At 46.4% G+C, this 12,887-nt stretch overlaps 1 protein-coding gene across 1 annotated transcript in view; it reads left to right on the top strand.

Annotated features, from left to right (window-relative positions):
• TCF4 (transcription factor 4) overlaps positions 1-12,579 on the top strand; it is a 25,729-nt gene extending 13,150 nt beyond the window's left edge. Inside the window, exons 4-5 of the mRNA XM_072359967.1 lie at positions 10,160-10,209; positions 12,481-12,579. Of these exons, the coding sequence (XP_072216068.1) occupies positions 10,160-10,209; positions 12,481-12,579 (149 nt within the window). The remainder of the gene's footprint in view (positions 1-10,159; positions 10,210-12,480) is intronic.
• The last annotated feature ends 308 nt before the right edge of the window (positions 12,580-12,887 follow it).

The raw sequence follows: 12,887 nt of genomic DNA, 5'->3' as shown, positions 1-12,887 counted from the left end.
TGACGTTATAGGGGACCTTATAGGGGATCTTATAGGGGATCTTATAGTGGATCCTATATGGGATCTTATAGGGGACCTATATGGGATCCTATAGGGAAAGTTATAGGGGACGTTATAGGGGACCTTATAGGGGATCTTATAGGGGACCAATATGGGATCCTATATGGGATCCTATAGGGACGTTATAGGGGACCTTATAGGGGATCTTATAGGGGACCTTACAGTGGATCCTATATGGGATCCTATAGGGGACGTTATAGGAGACCTTATAGTGGATCCTATAGGGGACCTTATAAGGGATCTTATAGGGGACCTATATGGGATCCTATATGGGATCTTATAGGGGACCTATATGGGATCCTATATGGGATCTTATAGGGGACCTATATGGGACCTTATAGGGGACGTTATAGGGGACCTTATAGGGGATCTTATAGGGGACCTTACAGTGGATCCTATATGGGATCTTATAGGGGATCCTATATGGGATCCTATAGGGGACCTTATAGGGGACGGTATAGGGGACCTTATAGGGGATCTTATAGGGGACTTTATAGTGGATCCTATATGGGATCTTATAGGGGACCTATATGGGATCCTATATGGGATCTTATAGGGGACCTATATGGGACCCTATATGGGATCTTATAGGGGACCTATATGGGATCTTATAAGGGATCTTATAGGGGACCTATATGGGATCCTATAGGGGACGTTATAGGGGACCTTATATGGGACGATATAGGGGACCTATATGGGATCCTATAGGGGACGTTATAGGGGAACTATATGGGACCCTATAAGGGATCTTATAGGGGACCTATATGGGATCCTATATGGGACCTAATAGGGGACGGTATAGGGGACCTTATAGGGGATCTTATAGGGGACCTTACAGTGGATCCTATATGGGATCTTATAGGGGACCTATATGGGATCCTATAGGGGACCTTATAGGGGACCTATATGGGATCCTATATGGGACCTTATAAGGGATCCTATAGGGGATCCTATTTGGGATCCTATATGGGATCTTATAGGGGACCTTATAGGGGACATTATAGGGGACCTTATAAGGGATCTTATAGGGGACCTTATAGTGGATCCTATATGGGATCTTATAGGGGACCTATATGGGATCCTATAGGGGACCTTATAGGGGACGGTATAGGGGACCTTATAGGGGACCTTTAGGAGATTTTATAGGGGATCCTATAGGGGACCTTATAAGGGATCCTATAGGGGATCCTATTTGGGATCCTATATGGGATCTTATAGGGGACCTATATGGGATCCTATATGGGATCTTATAAGGGACCTATATGGGATCCTATAGGGGACCTTATAGGGGACGTTATAGGGGACCTTATAGGGGATCTTATAGGGGACCTATATGGGATCCTATATGGGATCTTATAGGGGACCTATATGGGACCCTATATGGGATCTTATAGGGGACCTATATGGGATCCTATATGGGATCCTATAGGGGACGTTATAGGGGACCTTATAGGGGATCTTATAGGGGACCCTATAGTGGATCCTATATGGGACCTTATAGTGGATCCTATATGGGACCTTATAAGGGATCTAATAGGGGACCTATATGGGACCCTGTATGGGATCTTATAGGGGACCTATATGGGATCCTATAGGGGACCTTATAGGGGACATTATAGGGGATCTTATAGGGGAACTATATGGGATCCTATAGGGGACCTTATAGGGGACATTATAGGGGACCTTATAAGGGATCTAATAGGGGACCTATATGGGATCTTATAGGGGACCTATATGGGATCCTATAGGGGACCTTATAGGGGATCCTATTTGGGATCCTATATGGGATCTTATAGGGGACCTATATGGGATCCTATAGGGGACCTTATAGGGGATCCTATTTGGGATCCTATATGGGATCTTATAGGGGACCTATATGGGATCCTATAGGGGACCTTATAGGGGACGTTATTGGTGATCTTATAGGGGAACTTACAGTGGATCCTATATGGGATCTTATAGGGGACCTATATGGGATCCTATATGGGATCCTATAGGTGATCTTATAGGGGATCTTATAGTGGATGCTATATGGGATCTTATAGGGGATCCTATAGGGGATCCTATAGGGGATCCTATTTGGGATCCTATATGGGATCTTATAGGGGATCCTATGTGGGACCTTATAAGGGATCTTATAGGGGACCTATATGGGATCCTATATGGGATCTTATAGGGGACCTATATGGGACCCTATAGGGGATCTTATAGGGGACCTTATAAGGGATCTAATAGGGGACCTATATGGGATCCTATATGGGATCCTATATGAGATCCTATATGGGACCTTATAGGGGACATTATAGGGGATCTTATAGGGGATCTTATCGGGGACCTATATGGGATCCTATATTGGACCTTATTTGGGACGATATAGGGGACCTATATGGGATCCTATATGGGATCTTATAGGGGGTCGTATAGGGGATCCTATTTGGGATCCTATATGGGATCTTATAGGGGACCTTATAGTGGATCCTATAGGGGACCTTATAGGGGACGTTATAGGGGACCTTATAGGGGATCTTATAGGGGACCTATATGGGATCTAATAGGGGACCTTATAGTGGATCCTATATGGGATCCTATAGGGGACGTTATAGGGGACCTTATAGTGGATCTTATAGGGGACCTATATGGGACCCTATCTGGGATCTTATAGGGGACCTATATGGGATCCTATAGGGGACCTTATAGGGGACGTTATTGGGGATCTTATAGGGGACCTTACAGTGGATCCTATATGGGATCTTATAGGGGACCTATATGGGATCCTATATGGGATCTTATAGGGGAGCGATATGGGATCCTATATGGGATCTTATAGGGGATCCTATATGGGATCCTATAGGGGACCTTATAAGGGATCTTATAGGGGACCTATTTGGGATCCTATATGGGATCCTATAGGGGACGGTATAGGGGACCTTATAGGGGATCTTATAGGCGACCTATATGGGACCCTATATGGGATCTTATAGGGGACCTGACTGGGATCCTATATGGGATCCTATAGGGGACGTTACAGGGGACCTTATAGGGGATCTTATAGGGGACCTTATAGTGGATCCTATATGGGATCTTATAGGGGACCTATATGGGATCCTATAGGGGTCCTTATAGGGGACGTTATAGGGGATCTTTTAGGGGACCTTACAGTGGATCCTATATGGGATCTTATAGGGGACCTATATGGGATCCTATATGGGATCTTATAGGGGAGCAATATGGGATCCTATATGGGATCTTATAGGGGATCCTATATGGGATCCTATAGGGGACCTTATAAGGGATCTTATAGGGGACCTATTTGGGATCCTATATGGGATCCTATAGGGGGACGTTATAGGGGACCTTATAGGGGATCCCCTATAAGATTTCGTGCTGCATTGCCAAGGGTTGCATTGCGTTGTGTTGCATTGCCCCCCATATAACCCCATATCCCCCCATATAACCAATTATGACCACATATACCCCCATTTACCCCCCATATCCCCCCATATAACCCCATATCCCCCCATTTACCCTCATATCCCCCCCATATACCCCCATATAACCCCATATCCCCCCATATACCCCCATATACCCCCCATATAACCCCATATCCCCCCATATCTACCCCTAGGACCCCTATATCCCCCTTATCCCCCCATATCCCCCCATATCTCACCCTAGGACCCCCATATAACCCCATATCTCCCCATATCCCCCCATATACCTCCCTAGGACCCCCATATCCCCCCATATACCCTCATATCCCCCCCATATCCCCCCATATAACCCCATATAACCCCATATACCCCCATATCCCCCCCATATACCCCCATATAACCCCATATCCCCCCATATATCCCCCATATCCCCCCATATACCCCCATATAACCCCATATCTCCCCATAGGACCCCCATATCGTCCCATATCCCCCCATATCCCCCCATAGGAACCCCATATCCCCCCATATAACCCCATATCCCCCCATAGAACCCCATATAACCCCATAGAACCCCATAGAACCCCATAGAACCCCATATAACCCCATATACCCCCATAGAACCCCATAGAACCCCATATAACCCCATATACCCCCATAGAACCCCATAGAACCCCATATAACCCCATAGAAACCCATAGAATCCCATATAACCCCATATAACCCCATATCCCTCCATATCCCCCCATATAACCCCATATAACCCCATATACCCCCATATCCCCCCATATAACCCCATATCCCCCCATAGAACCCCATAGAACCCCATAGAACCCCATATACACCCATAGAACCCCATAGAACCCCATATAACCCCATAGAATCCCATAGAACCCCATAGAAACCCATATAACCCCATAGAATCCCATATAACCCCATACAACCCCATATAACCCCATATAACCCCATATCCCCCCATATACCCCATAGAACCCCATATAACCCCATAGAACCCCATATAACCCCATAGAACCCCATAGAACCCCATATAACCCCATATAACCCTATATAACCCCATATAACCCCATATAACCCCATAGAACCCCATATACCCCCATATAACCCCATATACCCCCATTCTTTTGTGCTTTCTGGTCTAAATTGGGTTCGAATCGTGAGCGAATCGTGCCTGAATTGTGACCAAAATTGGGTCCAAATTGGGCCCGAATTGTGCCCAAATCCAGCCCGAATCGTGCCCAAAATTGGGCCCAAATCCAGCCCGAATTGTGCCCAAATCCAGCCCGAATTGTGCCCAAATTGTGCCCAAAATAGGGCCCAAAATTGGACCCAAATCGTGCCCGAATCGTGACCAAATTGTGCTCAAATTGTGCCCCAAATTGTGCCCAAAATTGGGCCCAAATTGTGCTCAAATTGTGCCCCAAAATTGTGCCTAAATTGTGCCCAAATTGTGCCCGAATTGTGACCAAATTGTGCCCGAATTGTGACCGAATTGTGCCCAAATCCAGCCTGAATTGTGCCCAAAATAGGACCCAAAATAGGGCCCAAAATTGGACCCAAATCCTGCTCAAATCCTGCCCAAATTGTGCCCAAATTGTGCCCAAATTGTGCCCGAATTGCGACTGAATTGTGCCCAAATCCTTCTCAAATTGTGCCCAAATCCAGCCCGAATCGTGCCCAAAATTGGGCCCAAAATTGTGCCCAAATTGTGCCTGAATTGTGCCCAAATCCAGCCCGAATTGTGCCCAAAATAGGACCCAAAATAGGGCCCAAAATTGGACCCAAATCCTGCTCAAATCCTGCCCAAATTGTGCCCAAATTGTGCCCAAATTGTGCCCGAATTGCGACTGAATTGTGCCCAAATCCTTCTCAAATTGTGCCCAAATTGGGCCCAAAATTGGGCCCAAATCCTGCTCAAATCCTGCCCGAATCCTGCCCAAATTGTGCCCAAATTGTGCCCAAATCCTACTCAAATCCAGCCCAAAATTGTGCTCAAATCCTGCTCGAATCCTGCCCAAATTGTGCCCGAATTGTGCCCGAATCCTGCCCAAATTCTGCTCAAATTGTGCCCAAAATTGAGCCCAAATCCTGCTCAAATCCTTGCCCAAATCGTGCCCAAATTGTGCTCAAATCGTGCCCAAATTGTGACCAAATTCTGCTCAAATTGTGCCCAAATTGTGACCAAATCCTTGCTCAAATTGTGCTCAAATCCTGCTCTAAACGTGACCAAATTGTGCCCGAATCCTTGCCCAAATCGTGCCCAAATTATGCCCAAATTCTACCTGAATCGTGCTTGAATTGTGCCCAAAATTGTGCCCAAATCCTGCCCAAATTGTGACCGAATTGTGCCCAAATTGTGCCCAAATCGTGACCAAATCCTTGCTCAAAACCAGCCCAAATTGAGCTCAAGTACTGCCCGAATTCTGCCCCAAATCCTGCCCAAATTGTGCCCGAATTGTGTCTAAATTCCTGCCCAAATCCTGCCCGAATTCGGTCCAAATCCTGCCCAAATCCATGCCCAAATTGTGACCGAATTGTGCCCAAATCCAGCCCGAATTGTGCCCAAAATAGGGCCCAAAAAGTGCCCAAATCCTGCCCGAATTGTGCCCAAATTGTGACCAAATTGTGCCCAAATTGTGCCCCAAATCGTGCCCAAATCCAGCCCGAATTGTGCCCAAAATGGGGCCCAAAATTGTGCCCGAATCGTGACCAAATTGTGCCCAAATCCAGCCCGAATTGTGCCCAAATTGAGCCCAAATTCCTGCTCAAATCCTGCCCAAATCGTGCCCAAAATTGGGCCCAAATCGTGACCAAATTGTGCCCGAATCGTGACCAAATCCTGCTCAAATTGTGCCCAAAATCATGCCCGAATTCTGCCTGAATCCTGCCCGAATCCTGGCCAAATCCAGCCCAAATCGAGCCCAAATCCTGCTCAAATCCTGCCTAAATTCTGCCCAATTCCTGCCCAAATTGTGCCCCAAATCGTGCCCAAATCGTGCTCAAATTGTGCTCAAATCCTGCCCAAAATTGTGCCCCGAATCGTGCCCAAATCCAGACCGAATTGTGCCCAAATTGTGCCCAAAATTGTGCTCAAATTGTGCCCAAATCGTGACCAAATCCTTGCCTAAATCTTGCCCAAATCCTACTCAAATCCAGCCCAAAATCCTACTCAAATCCAGCCCAAGATTGTGCTCAAATCCTGCTCGAATCCTGCCCAAATTGTGCCCAAATCGTGCCCAAATCCTGCCCAAATTCTGCTCAAATTGTGCCCAAATTGTGCCCAAATCCTTGCTTGAATCCTGCCCAAAATTGGGCCCAAATCGTGACCAAATTGTGCCCAAATTGTGCCCAATTCCTGCCCAAGTTGTGCCCAAAATTGTGCTCAAATCCAGCCCGAATTGTGCCCAAAATAGGGCCCAAAATTGTGCCCAAATTGTGCTCAAATTGTGCCCAAATTCCTGCTCAAATCCTGCCCAAATCATGCCCAAAATTGGGCCCAAATCGTGACCAAATTGTGCCCGAATCGTGACCAAATCCTGCTCAAATTGTGCCCAAAATCATGCCCGAATTCTGCCTGCATCCTGCCCGAATCCTGGCCAAATCCAGCCCAAATTGAGCCCAAATCCTGCTCAAATCCTGCCTAAATTCTGCCCAATTCCTGCCCAAATTGTGCCCCAAATCGTGCCCAAATCGTGCTCAAATTGTGCTCAAATCCTGCTCAAATTGTGCCCCGAATCGTGCCCAAATCCAGCCCGAATTGTGCCCAAATCGTGCCCAAAATAGGGCCCAAAATTGGGCCCAAATCGTGCCCGAATCGTGACCAAATTGTGCCCGAATTGTGCCCAAATTGTGCCCAAAATTGGGCCCAAATTGTGCTCAAATTGTGCCCCAAAATTGTGCCTAAATTGTACCCAAATTGTGCCCGAATTGTGACCAAATTGTGCCCAAATTGTGCCCCAAATCGTGCCCAAATCCAGCCCGAATTGTGCCCAAATCCAGCCCGAATTGTGCCCAAATTGTGCCCAAAATAGGGCCCAAAATTGGACCCAAATCGTGCCCAAATCCAGCCCGAATTGTGCCCAAATCGTTCCCGAATTCTGCCCAAATCCTGCTCAAATCCAGCCCAAAATTGGGCTCAAATCCTGCCCAAATTCGGCCCAAATTCTTGCCCAAATCGTGCCCAAATTCTGCTCAAATTGTGCCCAAATTCCTGCTCAAATCCTGCCCGAATCGTGACCAAATTGTGCCCAAATAGTGGCCGAATCCTGCCCGAATCCTGCCCCAAATCGTGCCCAAATCCTGCCCGAATTCTGCTTGAATTCTGCCCAAATCGTGCCCAAATCCTGCCCAAATTCTGCTCAAATTGTGCCCAAATTGTGCCCAAATCCTTGCTTGAATCCTGCCCAAAATTGGGCCCAAATCGTGCCCAAATCGTGACCAAATTGTGCCCAAATTGTGCCCAATTCCTGCCCAAGTTGTGCCCAAAATTGTGCTCAAATCCAGCCCGAATTGTGCCCAAAATAGGGCCCAAAATTGTGCCCAAATTGTGCTCAAATTGTGCCCAAATTCCTGCTCAAATCCTGCCCAAATCATGCCCAAAATTGGGCCAAAATCATGCCCAAATCCTGCCCGAATCGTGACCAAATCCTGCTCAAATTGTGCCCAAAATCATGCCCGAATTCTGCCTGAATCCTGCCCGAATCCTGGCCAAATCCAGCCCAAATCGAGCCCAAATTCTGCTCAAATCCTGCCTAAATTCTGCCCAATTCCTGCCCAAATTGTGCCCCAAATCGTGCCCAAATCGTGCTCAAATTGTGCTCAAATCTGGCCCAAATTGTGCCTGAATCCTGCTCAATTCCGGCCCGAATCGTGACCAAATTGTGCCCAAATTGTGCCCGAATTGTGCCCGAATCGTGACTAAATTGTGCCCAAATTGTGCCCAAATTGTGCCCAAAATAGGGCCCAAAATTGGGCCTGAATCCTGACCCCATAACACCCCATATACCCCCATATAACCCCATATACCCCCATAAAACCCCATAAAACCCCATAGAACCCCATAGAACCCCATAGAACCCCATATAAACCCATAGAACCCCATAGAACCCCATATAACCCCATATAACCCCATATACCCCCATATAACCCCATATAACCCCATAGAACCCCATATACCCCATATAACCCCATAGAACCCCATAGAACCCCATAGAACCCCATATACCCCCATATACCCCCATATAACCCCATATAACCCCATAGAACCCCATATAACCCCATATGACCCCATATAAACCTATAGAACCCCATATAACCCCATATAACCCCATATACCCCATATAACCCCATATACCCCATAGAACCCCATATAACCCCATATAACCCTATATAACCCCATAGATCCCCATAGAACCCCATATAACCCCATAGATCCCCATAGAACCCCATATACCCCCATATAACCCCATATACCCCCATATAACCCCCATAGAACCCCATAGAACCCCATAGAACCCCATAGAACCCCATATACCCCCATATAACCCCATATAACCCCATAGAACCCCATATAACCCCATAGAACCCCTTAGAACCCCATATACACCCATAGAACCCCATATAACCCCATAGAACCCCATAGAACCCCATATAACCCTATATAACCCCATAGATCCCAATAGAACCCCATATAACCCCATAGAACCCCATAGAACCCCATATAACCCCATATAACCCCATATACCCCCATATAACCCCATAGAACCCCATATCCCCCCATATAACCCCATATAATCCCATAGAACCCCATATAACCCCATATAACCCTATATAACCCCATAGATCCCCATAGAACCCCATATAACCCCATAGAACCCCATAGAACCCCATATAACCCCATAGAACCCCATATAACCCCATATAACCCTATATAACCCCATAGATCCCCATAGAACCCCATATACCCCCATATAACCCCATAGAACCCCTTAGAACCCCATATACACCCATAGAACCCCATATAACCCCATAGAACCCCATATAACCCCATATAACCCCATATAACACCATATAACCCCATATACCCCCATATAACCCCATATAACCCCATATAACCCCATATAACCCCATATACCCCATATAACCCCATAGAACCCCATATAACCCCATATAACCCCATAGAACCCCATATACCCCCATATAACCCCATATACCCCCATAGAACCCATACCATATAACCCATATAACCCCATATAACCCCATATAAGCGCATATAACCCCATAGAACCCCATATACCCCCATAGAACCCCATAGAACCCCATATACACCCATAGAACCCCATATAACCCCATATAACCCCATATAACCCCATATACCCCCATATACACCCATAGAACCCCATATACCCCCATATAACCCCATAGAACCCCATAGAACCCCATAGAACCCCATAGAACCCCATATAACCCCATATACCCCCATAGAACCCCATATAACCCCATAAAACCCCATAGAACCCCATATAACCCCATATGACCCCATAGAACCCCATATAACCCCATATAACCCCATATACCCCCATATAACCCCATAGAACCCCATATAACCCCATATAACCCCATATAACCCCATTACTTCTGTCCCCCTATAGACGTAGAGGACAGAAGTAGCTCAGGGTCCTGGGGGCCAAGTCCGTCAAGGGTAAGTAATGGGGTTCAATGGGGTTATATGGGATCTATGGGGTTATATGGGGGTATATGGGGTTATATGGGGTTATATGGGGTTCTATGGGGTTATATGGGGTCTATGGGGTTATATGGGGTTATATGGGGGTATGTGGGGTTATATGGGGTTATATGGGGTTATATGGGTTATATGGGGGTCTATGGGGTTATATGGGGTTATATGGGGTCTATGGGGTTATATGGGGTTATATGGGGTTATATAAGGGTATATGGGGTTATACGGGGTTATATGGGGTTATATGGGGTTATATGGGGTTATATGGGGTTCTATGGGGGTATATGGGGTGTATGGGGTTATATGGGTTATATGGGGTTCTATGGGGTTCTATGGGGTTATATGGGGTTATATGGGCTTATATGGGATTATATGGGGTTATATGGGGGTATATGGGGTTATATGGGGTCTATGGGGTTATATGGGGTTATATGGGGGTATATGGGGGTATATGGGTTATATGGGGTTATATGGGGTTATATGGGGTTATATGGGGGTATATGGGGTCTATGGGGTTATATGGGGTTATATGGGGTTATATGGGTTATATGGGGTTCTATGGGGTTATATGGGGTTCTATGGGGTTATATGGGGTTCTATGGGGTTCTATGGGGTTATATGGGGTCTATGGGGTTCTATGGGGTTATATGGGGTATATGGGGTTCTATGGGGTTCTATGGGGTTATATGGGTTTCTATGGTGGTATATGGGGTTCTATGGGGTTATATGGGGTTATATGGGTTTATATGGGGTTATATGGGGTTGTATGGGGTTATATGGGGTTATATGGGGTTATATGGGGTTCTATGTGGGTATATGGGGGTATATGGGGTTATATGGGGTTATATGGGGTTATATGGGGTCTATGGGGTTATATGGGGTTATATGGGGTTATATGGGGTTCTATGGGTTTATATGGGGTTCTATGGTTTTATATGGTGTTATATGGGGGTATATGGGGTTATATGGGGTATATGGGGTTATATGGGGTTCTATGGGGTTCTATGGGGGGATATGGGGTTATATGGGGTTATATGGATGGATATGGGGTTCTATGGGGTTCTATGGGGTTATATGGGGTTATATGGGGTTATATGGGGGTATATGGGGTTATATGGGGTGATATGGGGTTATATGGGGTTATATGGGGTTATATGGGGTTCTATGGGGTTATATGGGGTTATATGGGGTTATATGGGGGTATATGGGGTATATGGGGTTCTATGGGGTCTATGGCGTTATATGGGGGTGTATGGGGTTCTATGGGGTTCTATGGGGTTATATGGGGTTCTATGGGGTTCTATGGGGTTATATGGGGTTCTATGGGGTTATATGAGGTTCTATGGGGTATATGGGGTTATATGGGGGTGTATGGGGTTATATGGGGTTCTATGGGGTTCTATGTGGTTCTATGGGGTTATATGGTGTTATATGGGGTTCTATGGGGTTATATGGGGTTATATGGGGTTATATGGGGTTATATGGGGTTATATGGGTTGTTATGGGATTCTATGGGGTACTATGGGGTTCTATGGGGTTCTATGGAGTTATATGGGGTATATGGGGTTCTATGGGGTTCTATGGGGTTCTATGGGGTTATATGGGGGTATATGGGGTCTATGGGGTTATATGGGGTTATATGGGTTATATGGGGGTATATGGGGTTATATGGGGTTATATGGGTTTCTATTGGGGTATATGGGGTTATATGGGTTTCTATGGGTTTCTATGGGGTTATATGGGGTTATATGGGGTTCTATGGGGTTATATGGGGGTATATGGGGTTATATGGGGTTGTATGGGGTTCTATGGGGTTATATGGGGTTATATGGGTTATATGGGTTATATGGGGTTCTATGGGGTTCTATGGGGTTCTATGGGGTTATATGGGGTTATATGGGGTTTTATGGGGTCATATGGGGTTGTATGGGGTTATATGGGGTTATATGGGGTTATATGGGGTTCTATGGGGTTCTATGGGGTTCTATGGGGGGATATGGGGTTCTATGGGGTTATATGGGATTTATGGGGTCTATGGGGTTATATGGGGTTATATGGGGTTATATGGGGGTCTATGGGGTTCTATGGGGTTCTATGGGGTTATATGGGGGTATATGGGGTTCTATGGGGTTCTATGGGGTTCTATGGGGTTATATGGGGTTCTATGGGGGTATATGGGGTTCTATGGGGTTCTATGGGGTTATATGGGGCTCCTTTGTCCCCCCCTTATAGACCTATGGGGATGGGTCACCCTACGATCACAGCCGAGAACTGGGCTCCCATAACAACTTGTCGCCTCCGTTCGGCAACGGCCGGATCCAAAGTAAGTGAAGGGAGTGGGGAGGGAGGGGGGAGGAAGCCATATTAGCTCTATAGGGTCAATGGATCGAGGTAGGAAGCCATATTTGCCCTATAGGGTCAATGGATCGAGGTAGGAAGCCATATTTGCTCTATAGGGGTCAATGTATGGAGGTAGGAAGCCATATTTGCTCTATAGGGTCAATGGATCGAGGTAGGAAGCCATATTTGCTCTATAGGGTCAATGGATCGAGGTAGGAAGCCATATTTGCCCTATAGGGTCAATGGATCGAGGTAGGAAGCCATATTAGCTCTATAGGGTCAATGGATCGAGGTAGGAA

The sequence above is a fragment of the Excalfactoria chinensis genome, chromosome Z, assembly GCF_039878825.1.
Source record: "Excalfactoria chinensis isolate bCotChi1 chromosome Z, bCotChi1.hap2, whole genome shotgun sequence".
Taxonomy (NCBI): domain Eukaryota; kingdom Metazoa; phylum Chordata; class Aves; order Galliformes; family Phasianidae; genus Excalfactoria; species Excalfactoria chinensis.
This window is presented reverse-complemented; position numbering and strand designations above follow the sequence as displayed.